Source organism: Heteronotia binoei, chromosome 6, assembly GCF_032191835.1.
Source record: "Heteronotia binoei isolate CCM8104 ecotype False Entrance Well chromosome 6, APGP_CSIRO_Hbin_v1, whole genome shotgun sequence".
Classification (NCBI taxonomy): Eukaryota; Metazoa; Chordata; class Lepidosauria; order Squamata; family Gekkonidae; genus Heteronotia; species Heteronotia binoei.
Window position 1 is genome coordinate 112,592,287 of NC_083228.1, and position 14,333 is coordinate 112,606,619.

Sequence of the window (14,333 nt, forward strand, 5' to 3'; positions counted from 1 at the left end):
TGTCCATGCGGTGAGAACATATAAATAACCACCCTCCTCTACCATTAGGGTTGCCAAAAAATAGGGACCCCAAGCATATGAAATATGCAAAGATAGAAAACATGTTTTCTGTCTTTGAAAACCTCTGGGTGATAGCTGGAGATCTCCTGCTATTACAACTGATCTCAAGGCAACAGAGATCAGTTCAACTGTAGAAAACGGCCACTGTGGAAAGTGGACTCTGTGGCATCATACCCGCCCCACCCCATGTCCCTCCCTTCCTCAAACCTCACCCTATTCAGACTCCACCCACAAAACCTCCAGCTATTTTCCACTCTGGAGCTGGCAAGCCTCCTCTACCATGCAAATAGAGGTGTCAGTCAAATGAACAGGACAATCAGTGAACCAGTCCTAAGTACTAGCTGTAGAAGAAATGGGTTGTAATCCATGGAAACTTGGACTAGCTCTAGAGCAACATTTTGCTACAGCACAATCCTGAACAGAGTTACAACTTTCTAAACCCACTGATTTCAGTGGGTTTAGAAGTGACATAACTGTTTAGGATTGTGCTGTTATTCTTTAAGTTGGCACAAGATTTCTGCTTATTTTTCCTAGAGAAAATGGTATTTTTCTGGAAGAAAAACTAAGCTCCTTATGTTAACTAATCATGTGAATGGCCTTTAGCTAACTTCAGGGTTCAGAGTGAATGCTAGCAATTAACAGTGGTGTAAATACATTTCACTTGTGTAAACTCACCCAAGAAAGCTGAAAATTGTTTGCTGTTCAAATGTTAATTCTGCTTTATGGTGTCAGCATTCTGAATCCTTAACCAGCCATTCTAAACTCTGTGTAAGGCCAAAGCACTTGTCTTTGTTGTGTCTTCTGAGGCCTTGAATTTCTCTCTTAATGCCGAGAGGTTGCTCAAATTGCTTTCCTCCATGTTCTCTCAATACCCTTTTTAATAAACTAGTGTTATTTCTACACCATTGGCACTGAGGAAAAGGAAATATAATTGCAAACATTGGGCTCAGGCTGATGGAGAATGATTTGTGGGAAGTGCTGCGTCTCTTCAGAGGGGGGGGGGGGGAGAAAAGTGAGCTTGTGCTTGCTTGAAAGATTGTCAGCAGAATCCTGTATAGTGTTACTCCATATTGATTTCAACTCTGCATAGGATTGTACTATGAAATTTGCACAAAGAAGCATAAAGAAATAATCTGTTTGTTTTTAATTTTTTAAATTTATAATTTGCATTTCTCCCTAATGGGAAACTAAAGCAGTTTAGAACTTCATTGTCCCTTACTCTACTTTATTCTGTCTTCAACACTGTGAGTAGAGTTTCCTGCTCTGCTGCAGCAAATTCTGGGACAACGGGGGGGGTGGTTTGCTAAGGAGGGTGGATTTTAGGAGGTCACTCCTTCCATGCTGCTCTAGGAATTTCTTCAGTCTCTATGATCTATACCATAGAGATCAGGGGAAATTCCTAGAGCTTCATTATTGATGCTGGCCCACCCATTTTTTCCCTGCTTTTAAAATTAGTGAGGGTAGGTGGGTCTTGAGGGCAGGGGCAGGAGATCGCCTGCTGCTATCAATCAAATGCCAGAACTAACTGCAAGGCTGGTGAGTCTGAGAGAATGTAACAGGCCCAAAGTCACCTAGCAAGTTTCCATGGCAGAGCAAGGATTTGAACCCAGTTCTCTCAGGTCCTAGCTGAATTCTCTAACCCCCATGTCACATCAGCTCTCTTTTCCCCTCTTAAATTTTTGAACAGCACTTGTTTTCTATTTTGTCTTCAAATTCACATCAAATGGTGTTATATACTTTGTTTTGTTTCCAGCCAAAACAGCTGGGAATCTCTCTAAATCCTCAATATTTTCACATGACCAAGAAACAGAACCCAGACAGGGTTACATAGTTTAAATGTTAGGAGAAAGCTTGACCTGATTGATTGCAAAGCATAGAAAGCTATGCATAGAAGAAGCCTGGATTCTCAATAGCTTGGGTATCTCAATAGCATTACCAACATGATTGCATTCTTGCCATCAGTTCTGGCTAATACAATATTGAGAAAAATCACCAAAATAAACAATACTTTAAATGATAAATAAGTTATCTTAATTTGATTTATATGAACATCTTCTCACACTATAAGTAAACACCAAGTACAGCTTTTAAAAAGTCCATGACAAATAGCTTCCGTAGTCCTGTGGTATGCTGAAACAAACTGTCTCTTTAAACTGAAAAGTTTTTAGACGATGCCATGCACGTAATAAAGAAAAAAGGAATTTCCAATTTTCTGCTTGTGGTCACCGAAGATTCCATACCAGTAGAAATAGACAGTAATTCCACAGGAGAGGATGAGATAACTTGCCAAATCTAGACCTTTGTGGCAGTTTTGCAACTTTCGTCTGCTCTCTCTGTCTCTCGAGTACACAGTTCCTTTCACAGAGCCACAGTGTACAGTATTTTTACATGGGTTCAACGCACACTTCTTATCATTCTGTTCTCGGCTCTTCTCTTCTCATGTTGAGTCTTCCTCTTTTCCTGCTGCCTTCAACTTATCCTAGCATGCAGCTTTTTAAAAATAGAATGTTCTCTGCCACTGAGTAGTGAATTTGTCAAGATCTACTGGTGACTGCAGTTTGAATACAAATTTTATTTGGGTTTTTAAAAAAACAGCTCTTGCATTAATTTTGAAATTCCTCCTCACAAATGGTGTTAGCTCCCTGCTTCGGATTTGTCTTAAATTTGAATTTGTCATATTTTAAATAGGTAGGGCATGTAGGGCATCTGCTGCTGGGATGAAATTTAAAAACAAGTTCTCCCTGCCCCTTTGGATGGCTTTGAAAGCGAAGAGGGTCTTTGTTTGTTAGGTGAAGATACACTTTACTTCAGTACAATCTGCTCAGAATGAGCCTCTCTGTGATATGGAATGGTAGGTTGTGTTGTGTACCCTGAGGCACCGTAATGGTTGTGTATGTTCATTTACATGCATGTATGTTAGGGACAAAAGGCATTCACCAGCATATTTAGAGATCTTGGGAAGGAAAATAAACCTTGAACAAAGGTAATTTTAGTAACTCAGATTAACTAAACAGTATAAAGCTGCAGTTTTGCAGTCCTAGCTCTCTGCTCACGACCTGAGTTCAATCCCGGTGGAAGCTGGGTTCAAGTAGCCAGCTCAAAGTTGACTCAGCCTTCCATCCTTCCGAGGTCGGTAAAATGAGTACCCAGCTTGTTGGGGGGAAAGTGACTGGGGAAAGCAATGGCAAACCACCCTGTAAAAAAGTCTGCTGTGAAAACATTGTGATGTGACATCACCCCAGAGTCGGAAATGACTGATGCTTGCACAGGGTACTACCTTTACCTTTATCTTTTTATCTCCAAGAGACATTGATGTCAGGGGCAGGTACCAGAAAATAGGGAGTACCCTGAGTAAATAGGGACAGCTGGACCATATGCAAAGCCTGGGCTGGGCCTGCCTGACAGATTTCCTTTGAAAAGGGGTCATGGTAACATGCAACACTATGCTGGGATCCTTACAAGATACAAACCCCACTTCCACACAAATACCGCCCAGCCTAATATAATTTTCTCTGTTCTGTCATCTCTCACAGACTCTGCTCTGGTTCATTTAGGAACAGATAAGGTAATTGTAAATTTAAATGACTAGTTAAAGAAAATTGTTAGAGATCATGGACAATGATCACTTTCTGATCTAGGCAGCCTTTCAAGCCATCTATGAGCAAGTGAATAGCACTCTTATGAAGACAAATGAGAAATAGGTGAAATTTTGTCTTCCATTTGCACTTGGCAAAGCATGTGGACAGACAAGAAACAACTTGACACCAGTTTTTTTACTCTTGGCTAGAAGATACTAAAATGCTTTTCTAAAAAGCTAAGAGCAGGTTCCTAGTTCAAATGTCATCCCTACCATGAACCTACTAGTTCTGCCAGAGAAGGAGGTAATTGCCCCTACTGTCAGCTGAATTTTCTGCTGGTTCTAATCAAATAATGCCACTCTATTCTGCTCTGATTAGACATCCACTGTAGTATGGTGTCCAGTTTTGGGTGCTGCACTTTAAGAATGTTGTCCTGATGAACTGGAACATGCTCAGGAGGCCAACAGGAATGACTGGAGCTGTGGAAAACAAATTGTATAAGAAAAGGTTGAAGGAACTGGGTGTGTTTAATTTGGAGAAGAGAAGACCAAGGGAACAAATGTTAGTGTTCTTCATCTTGAAGGAATGCACAAGAGGGCAAAGATTTGTTCTCTGCAGCTCTAGAAGGAAAGATTAGATCCAGTGGGCTTCAGTTACATGAGGGTAGATTTGGGGTAAATGTTATGAGAAACTTCCTAATGGCTAGGGCAGATTGACAATGCTTTCACTTACCTACGGTAAGTTATCCCATGCTGGAATTCTTCAGAGGATAGACAACCATTTGTCATGAATGTTTTTATTTACTACACTGAGCAGGGGATTTGCTATAAGGCCAAAGTTCCTTCAGACTTGAGAACTCTAGGAGAAACCTGTCCGAGAAATTTCACATGGATTTTTAAAAAAATACTTTTCTTTGAAACTGTCCCTTTGAAATTTGAAGTGTAGCCACATTTGCCTTGAATTTGAATCTAGGCAAAAGTCCACTACTAACCAGTCTATGGCTGAAAAACAAATATCCAGCAATGTTGTCAGCTGATCTGGGTTTGGACAGTGTCTGAACAGGAAGATCTTTTGGGAATCCTATGTAAGTTGCCTTGAACTCTACAAAGGAAAACAGGCAGTATATATAGAAAGCAATAAATAAAAAACAAAGGATTATGGAAACCTTCCTTCTGCCCAAAAGAAACTTCATGAGTTTTATAGAGGCATATAACATTGGGAAAGGAACCTGCCCTAATCTTGACTGTAATTTACAAATGTGAACTTCTGAAGTCTATTGGGAGGGAAGGTGGCATGGTATAGCCCAATCTCATCAGATCTCAGAAGCTAAGGACGGTCAGTACTCCTATGGGGGACCACCAAGGAGGATTCTGCAGGAGGAGGCACCTCCTTTGCTTCTCACTTGCCTTGAGTCTCTTGTTGGGGTTGCCATAAGTTGGTTATGACTGGACTGCCTGTATGTACATAATATAGTTGACTAGCAACTGTTATACTAGGAGGGGTTGCAAAATGCACCTACCACTACAACTCTGGATAGCTTGGTCTCCACTGCCAGGGTTCCAACTGAGAAGGTGAGTGCAATGAATCTCCTAGGCACACATTGCATATAAGCCTAGAAGGCCTTGTGATATGCAGGCACTCACTTCAATGCCCACACATGTCCTATCATAATAATGGGCATCTTACTGGTAAATTATGGATTGCAATGTTTAGTTTAATAATTTTCAAGATGAAGATTGTGACTTTAAAAAAAATCCTCTATAAATGTTCAAAAAGGCAAACATAATTGGAGATCTCTAAAGAGCATTTTGTAGTGGGTGGAACACTTTGTGAAGAGGCATAGAATTCTGTCCTCCCATGAGATCAGTCATGTTCTTTCATGTCAGAAATGTTTCATCTCTATTTCTAATCCATACCGACAGCCATTGCACTGAAATGTTTAACTACTGCACTTGGTGATTGATTAATAGTTGTTTTTAAAAAATCCTGCAGTGTCATTTGTTGAGTTAACTAATTCTGGGTTTGAATTTCTGTAGTCTGAATTTTTATCCTAATCAACTTGCCTTAATATACAGTATTAATATAAAGGCATACTGTGATGTAGTACTTGCCTTTTATTTAGTACAGAATATAGAGTGGCCAGACTAAAATCAAAATCATGTGCATTTTTAAACATGGGAAGATTAAAATACAACTACGTTATGAATCCTACATAGCCATCAATCAATTCAAATATTTATTACAAGAAGAATTTGAAAATAAGTTGGGGTGGACAATCTCGCACTTTTTTGGGCTGCTGCCCACCGGTGGCCAGCTGGCCAGTGGGAGTAAATTCCCCCATCCCCCCAAACAGCAACATCGTATGCAATGTGCTGATGTCACCTGTAAGTGACATTGGTACATCACCCCAGACATCGCTGGTGGACCTATGTCACTCCCAGAATGCCCCCCAACCCCTCTGCTAGTAGGGTTGCCAAGTCCAATTCAAGAAATATCTGAGGACTTTGGGGGTGGAGCCAGGAGACTTTGGGGGTAGAGCGAGGAACAAAGTTGTGATAAGCATAATTGAACTCAAAAGGGAGTTCTGGCCATCACATTTAAAGAGATCGCAAAACTTTTTAAATGCCTTCCTTCCATAGGAAATAATGAAGGATAGGGGCACCTTCTTTGGGAGCTTATAGAATTGGACCCCCTAGTCCAATATTTTTGAAACTTGGAGGGCATTTTGGGAAGAGGCACTGGATGCTATACTGAAAACCTCAAAACACACACACACACCCAGCCCCAGATACCCGTGGATCAATTCTCCATTATTTCCTATGGGAAAAGGTCTCCATAGGGAATAATAGAATTCCCAGCAGACATTTCCCTCCCCTCCCCCCACTTTCTGGTGACCCTGAAGCGGGGGGAGGGCCTACATACCGGGGGATCCCCTGCCCCCATCTGGGGAGTGGCAACCTTACTTGCTGGTGTGATGAGCAGACCTGGCAGCCCTGTATTAAAATATTTAAAAATTCTCAATGTGGCAAAATCTGTGGATACTTACATCCATACACAGTTCTTTCTACAAATCTGAGAAATGCCCCAGGTTCAGTCTCTTCCAGGGCTGTTTTGGGCCTTGAGGAAAGACCAATCAAGGCCACGCTTGGCTGCAACTTGACACCATGTGACTTACATAACTGACCCAGGACTTACTATTTGCTTTTATTCTACAATAGCACCTCCTCCCCCCCCCATTGGGCTTGCAGGTAGCACTCTTGTTTTGGCACTTGATAAGCTGCAGGGAACAAGACTGCCTCAGTGTGCCATGCTGTGACATTTTAAATCACTTTAAAACAATGATGGCATTCCCACAACGTTGCTATTACATCTAATTTCTCTCTTAAGGAAAGAAGCTGGAAGTCTAGGATCAGTAATATGATCATAGTCAGGCCTTGAGATCAAGTACAAGACAGTAAACTGTCCAGAGGCAGGAGGGATAATCATAGACAGGCAGGGATCTGAGTCCTCAAAACAACGGGTACAGAGAAGCAGGCAAACCAGATTAAGTCCCATCTACAGTCTTTTCTCTCACCATTATATAAGGAGCAATTTATTAAATACATGGATAAAATATAAGAAATATCGAGATGAGAGAAAACCTTTATGGATTGTGCCAGCTGAAGTGATAAAGATAACGGATAAGATAGGCGAAGAAAAGTGGCTGTCATATAATCAATTATTAAAAATACAAAGTGGGAAAATAGAACTGAAAACTGCTGAAGAACTGAATCATAAATATGATTGGTTTCAAATGCAACAAATAAAAAGTTTGGTGGAGAATGACATCAAAACTGAAGGAATAAGGAAAGAACAAACAGATATGGAAAAAGTTCTGCTTGGAGATAATGAGAAATTAATTTCAAAAGTATACAAATTATTCTTACAATGGTCTACAGAGGATGAAGTAGTGAAATCTCAAATGATAAAATGGGCAATTAATGTAAATAAGAAATAAAATGGAATCTTGGGAATATTTGTGGAAGAACTCTATGAAACTCGAAACATGTCAAAGTATTAAAGAAAACTGTTTTAAGATGATGTATAGATGGTATATGACTCCTAAGAAATTAGCAAAGATGAATAACAAGATGCCAGACAGGTGTTGGAAATGTAAAAAGCATGAAGGTTCTTTCTACCATATGTGGTGGACTTGTGAAAGAGCTAAAATGTTTTGGCAGATGATTCAACAAGAGATTTCTAATATCTTGGGATATGAGTTTAATAAAGTTGCAGAGACTTTTCTGTTGGGACTACATATGGAAAAATTTCCAAAAGAAGATAGAACTTTAATTTGGTACTTGCTCTCAGCTGCTAGGACATTGTATGCGCAGTTGTGGAAGCAAGAAAAAATACCAGAGAAATGGGACTGGATTATAAAAGTTATGTCATGGAGTGAAATGGACAAATTAACAAGAATATTAAGAGACTATGATTTAGAACTTTTTAAGTTGGAGTGGAAGAAGTTCAGAAGATACGTAGAAAAAGAGTGGAAAATAAAGGGACATTGGACAATCTTTGATAATGATTAAGTTTTTAAAACAAGAGTATAACTTTTGGTTTTTTAATAGTTAAGGGTACCTTTAATATTTGGGTTTTTAAAAGTAAATAACACTGGCGAGGGTCAAGTAACGGGGGGAGGGGCGGGGGAAAAGTAAGATATGGGGTAGATAAATTTTTCCTTTTTTTTTAAGTTGTAAGATATAGATATAACTTTGCTACCATATGTTACTAATAAAATTGTTTATAACCTGGGGGGGGGGGAACAGATTAAGTCCCATCTACTACAGACTAGCTACTAAGATGGAGGAGCCAAGCCATAGGCATAAAAACTGCATTTTCACTGACACCCTCAGGCACACATCTCTGTTGGGCTGGTCCAGGCTACAGTTCCTCCAGTCAGGCTTTACTTCAGGACTAGATTGGCTGGCTTGCTCAGAACTGAGTTGATAAAGGGGCCATATCTTGGTTCCCAAGGATCTGTGTTCAAGACTCCCCAGTTCTTGTATACCTGTGCCTCCAACTGTTCCAGAACTGTATAAGGAAAAGGAACACCAGAGGGTGGGGAGATGTAAAACCCTACCTAGATATGATAGGATGGGCTTGCTCTTTACAGACAGATTGGAGACCAACTGGGGCAGACTTTTAAAAAAGAAAAAAAAACTGCCCAGACTGAACAGTCGTGTGCTGCAATTTATTGTTCCGGGCAATTCTGCATGAGCAGAAGATGCCTTTGCATCTGGACTGAGCTGTGTCATGCCTTGGCCATATCTATGTGAGTTCCAAAAGTAATAAGCCATCTTGGCTTTAAAATTGCTTGCAGCTGCACGTAAATGCTCAGAGATATTGTTTACAGACTAGGGCTGTTGAAAGATTCTGGAGTGAAAGGTGGAGAGATTGTTAACAAATTATACCTTTTAGCTTTTAACAAAACAAAGCAAAAAAAGCATTGCTACTGGTAAAGTTGATAATGTTAAGTGCTCACGATGAAAGGTATAATTAAAAGGGAGTTCTATGCTGCATTGATCACTTGGAGCCCGAGTCCATGTTTAATGCAGCATGCTCATTAGCCACACAGATAATGATCTTTCCTGACATCTTGCTTTATTGCTTCTATTGTCTCTCTAGTAAGTTCTCTAGCAAGAACAGAAATCACAGATGCTGCTCTGCGATCTCAAATGCCTACTTCCAACCCCCCCACACCACCAACCCTATAAGTCACCATGGTGCTATTTCACACTTGGAAGCCATAGCTTGATGTCATAAGTCAAGATCAATGAGTGATTGTTAGTTTTATTTATTTTAACATGTATTCCCTGCTGTTCTCTTGGCTAGGGCCAAGAAGTTATGAACAACAACTCACTGGGAGAAACCAAAGGCCAAATTAAAAGTTACATTTGGGGTCCATGATCAGTTGTAGAATACTGGAAATATATTGATTTTACCTGCCCTCCCATTCCATCTAACCACAGGCCAGCTTACATGCCCTTATGGCCTGAGTTCCTGAACAAGACTGAGATCACAACGCAGGTCTCACTGATATGTAACTGGGGCAGTGTGGTACCCCTGATTAGATGCCACAGCCAGTGGCAGGCTGCTGAGAGCCACTATTTCCCCCAAGACAAACTCAGTCCTGGCATATCTAACCCAAGCATCATATTGGGGGGTGGGGGGATCACATAATTTGCTTAGCTCTTTGGACCATCAGAATGACTCTGGCTTTCAGAAATTTGTAAGCTTAGGTCATCCTTGAGTTACCAACTCTTGGGAGTATAAGGGGTGGAGACTTCAGAAACCAGCACTGGGTGATGCTGTGATGTCACTTCCAGTTGCATGCCTGGAAGTGAGATCACAACATCATGCAGCACCTTAGGAATTTGCAAAATCTTAATGTTTTTCCTCGAATGCCGCTTGATACTGTGACATCATTTCCGAATATACAACTGGAAGTAGTGTCAGACATTGTTCGGTGCCAGTTTCCACACACCCACACACATTTTTGTTCCTTTTGCTTCAGCAAGTGGCAGCAGGAGCCTAGAGCACAGGCAGCCTAGAAGCCCTAGTTCCTCCCCTCTTCCTCCCCCCCCATGACATATCTCTTATATACATTACAATTGAATGGTCTGTTTTCTCCTCATATATTTGTGTGAGTTGGTTTCATTTCATGGGGTAGAATCCCAACTTAGTTCAGAAGCATAGAATGCGTGAGCTGCTTTGTTCTGAAACCAGCTGCTATCATCCCTGAATCTCCTTGTTAATAAATTGATGTGGTTTCAAGAGCACCATTCCCTGCTGTATGAACCTGAGAACAGGAACCTGAGTGAGTACTCTGATCCTGAACAACAAGCAAAAGCCCTGGACCAACAGTGGCTGTTGGATAAAAGGGTTGTGTGGGTTGGCCAGGTCACAAAGAAAGCAATATCCCAAGGCACACAACACGATTCCCGCTTCAGATCTGGATGCAAAGTAGTTACAGAAAACAGCCACTTGTCAGACCTGGCAATATGAAAGGAGGGCATTAACTTGTGCTAGCCCGGCAACCAGTGTGAGACTCAGTTCTGTGCCTGGAAGAACATTTTTGAAACCGCCACAGCTCAGCAGCACAGTGTGCACCTTTCTTTACAGAAAATTCTTCAGGCAACTTCAGTTGTTGTTATGATAGATCTGTATATTTTGAGCAAATGTGGAGGTGATTGGAGAAAGGGAAAACATTTGTCTTACGAATATTGCAAATGCATTAATCAGTGTTACTACAACGAATGCTAAATGATCACCGAAATAGCTCAAAATGAAGACGTGTGGCATGCCACACTTCATGGCACACGCCTCTAAATATATCCACTTTATTTTTATTCCAGCTACGAAGTGTAACTTCTTGAGAAGACTCTTTGTTAGCGAAACATAATATGCTCTTCCTAAAAGGGTCTAACTTAACAGTCCTGTGCAAGAGCGTTTCCAATTACAATATCATCCAGACTTACTGAGACACATAATTCCTTTTTGGCTTGCACATGTCAATGCTCCTATTTGTGTATTAAGAAGTCACTTGATATAGCTTCCTTGGAGGCATTTAGCACCCCTGGTAACCTCTATTGTGAAAGGGGGGTAATGTTCTAACTATCTATTGCCATGATCTCTGAATTTCCAGCCTTCATTTTTTAAAATAAGCCTCTAGCCCTTTTCCTTTCCAAGTTAAAAAGGGAAAGGTGCAGCACCCATGTCCTCTTTTCCAGCAAGGAAAAGGTCTAGATAATAATAGTGTTCAGTTTTGTAATATCAGTTATTGATTTTTTTTAAAAAAAGGTCCTCAAAAAGCCCTTCTGTGGCAAATAGTACCCATGGTTACAAGAAAAGTTAATTGTGCTAGGAAGAGAAGCAGCTTGCCAAGCAGCAGCAAACAGGTCAATGAACCAAACTGTCTAAAAATCAACTTTCTACTTACAGTCAGCAAATACAAGCTGAATCAGTGAGTGTTCACACATCCATAGTTAGGACATCAGGTTTACTTAGCAGAAGAATTGCTATTTGATATTATGTTTTTATTTCCATTCTAGAAACCTTGGGAAATCTGGACTAAGAGTTTCGTGTTTGGGGCTAGGTAAGTTTTTTTTTTAAAAAAAATTGTGCATGTGTGTGTTGTATATTATACTTAGTTGCATGATGTTGCTGATGTTCATATGGATAGTCATGGTTTTGGTCCTTCATATTTGTTCTGTGACTCTGTAGCTATGGCTTTTTCCTCTGGTGCAACTTGGTATGTTTTTTTCTCCCTAGATTCCAAATATTTGCCTGTACACATGCTTATGTGTTTATTTGACTGCACTCTGTATGTTTGGTTTTATGTTGCATCCAGTTCACAGTTAACCAACAAAGACCTTTAATAATACTTTTAGGCACATTTTTGCTCTCTGAGTGCTGAAGCTGTAAGAGTAAAGCCTGCTGTGCCTCTTGAATATTCAGACCTTAGCTGAGGTTTATTTGTGCCATTGACTGAGGGCCTGGTTTACCCAGAGACGAGAATGAGAGGGGAATAAAGGAGATAAAACACTCAGGTGGTAGACTGGAATGTAGCACATCAACCAGCATGTTCCCTATGTCAAAAACTCCCTGCAAATAGAAATCCAGAGTGGACAGATGGCTTCTCCCTGCTGTGCTAGTCGTCTCCATTTTTTAAAAAATGCAAAGGAGTATTTTCAATTGAAATCCTCTACCTGCAGTTGTGAAATTGATTCTATTTTTCTGTTATGTTTTATCCCACGGATTTTTTAAAGAGCTCAGAACAGTATGTGTGGCTTACCTTCCAGACAACACTGTCAGGTCTCAGGCAATGTTCCCTCTAAGCTGCAGAGTCTTGTGAGCAAAAATTCCACTTTGTGAGCTACTGGCAGGCCTCGGATTCAGTGGGAGCTCCTGAACCTTTCTGAGAGTTCCACCTCCTTGTCCATTGAATAGTAGGTGCAGCTGCATAACAATTCCTGGATGAGCTCCACCACCTATTTTTCTACAGAACAAACCCTGGCTACTGGTATTAAAGTTTTGAGCTACTGGCATTAAAGTTGTGAGCTGCTGCATAAATTATTGTGCTCTGGGGACATTTTCCCTGAGCTAAGACAAAAATGTGTGAGCTGGAGGATAAAAATCTGTGAGCTAGATCATGCTAACTCAGCTTAGAAGGAACAATGGTCACAGACTTGTCCCTGCCACTCCATGTCCATACTGGTCATGCAAATGATGTCTGTTAGGCAGCCTGCAAGGGTCTAGGAACTGGTCTAGAACAAGAGAGTTCCTCCAAGCAAGGCAGCTGAAACAATACAACCGTTGTAGCTATAAATAATGATTGCCATTTCACTGTGAGTGCAATCCATCCTAGACTCTCACTGTGTTTGGCAGCCCTGGTTTTAAACTGGTGTCATAGTCATAATGGCCAGTTCCAGCACATCTTGGTGCTGGCACGCACGGACATAAGTCTGAATTGTTTGAAGGCAAAGCTTATGACCGGGCCCCGAGGAGGTTAAAAGCGTGTCCTTGTTTTCATTGGAACTACTGGAAGGGTGTGTGATTTATTGCACACATGCGTAGGAATGCTGTTCTCTGTGCATAGCCCCACTTTACATGCATGCTATTTTCATAATGGTGCACTATTTACATCATTTATTCACAATTTACTCAACCCATTGAAATCTAATAGCATTTGAAATTCATGTGTCTGCTATTTGCCATTCATATGGCTTAGTTATGAAAACCTCCAGTGTAGAATCTGGCACTGGTTAGGTACCTCTCCACGTTGCTATGAGACGTAAGCTTGCAAATGCTATTGATCCATGGATGAGACTGAAAATGGAATCATCAAGTAGGATAGTCCCCAAGGCTTTGAACAAACAGAACTGGGATTAATCTCAAGAAAGTTTTTCATTTTATAGCCTGAGCAATCTGGAAATCTCCAGGACTAGAAAGTGGGTTACCGCTCAGTTGCCAGCCAGAACTGGAACCAAGGTTGCCTGTGGAAGTTTGGAAGGGGAGGGGGCTGTCAGTGAAATGATGTTACTGCACTTCCAGGGAAAACCCAGAGGTGACATCACACTGTTCTAGGAATTACTGGAAACTCTGTGGTAAAACCACAGTTTCTGCTAATTCCTAGAGTGGCATGACATCACCTCTGGATTTTCCTCAGAATACTGTTGACACCATTGCACCAATGGTTTTTGTTAGTTATTTCTCTCCCATTGGCCACATGAGTAGCAGCAGGCAATGGGAGCTGGGAGCAGGAGGTTCCCCACCCCAGAGGAAAAGTGACAACTCTAACTGACTTGGAAACCATTAATTCCTGCAGAAGCATTACTTACTCAGATTTCTTTCCCTTCACCTCATCTCTCAAGAGAGCCGGGCAGGTTATAATGTATCATTGTCTGTTATTGTCTTCACAGTGGCCTTCTAAAGTAGGTTAGAACAATTTGCCAAAGTTGTGCAGTGAAGTGTTCTGGGCCAGGAACAGTTGAACCTAAATCTCTGAGTGGAGACTTTGAGCTAACAGCTGAAAGGACAGGAAACAGAAAGGATTTGTTTATGTAAAATAATTCTAGGTCGATTCTCCAAATACAGAAATTCATTTCCTAAGCATTTCTCTGTTAGGCAAGGCAGGTCAAGTTGCTAATATTT

At 40.9% G+C, this 14,333-nt stretch overlaps 1 protein-coding gene across 1 annotated transcript in view; it reads left to right on the forward strand.

Moving 5' to 3' along the window:
* KCNAB1 (potassium voltage-gated channel subfamily A regulatory beta subunit 1) overlaps positions 1-14,333 on the forward strand; it is a 208,337-nt gene that overhangs the window by 108,808 nt on the left and 85,196 nt on the right. Inside the window, exon 2 of the mRNA XM_060242373.1 lies at positions 11,732-11,775. Within this exon, the coding sequence (XP_060098356.1) occupies positions 11,732-11,775 (44 nt within the window). The remainder of the gene's footprint in view (positions 1-11,731; positions 11,776-14,333) is intronic.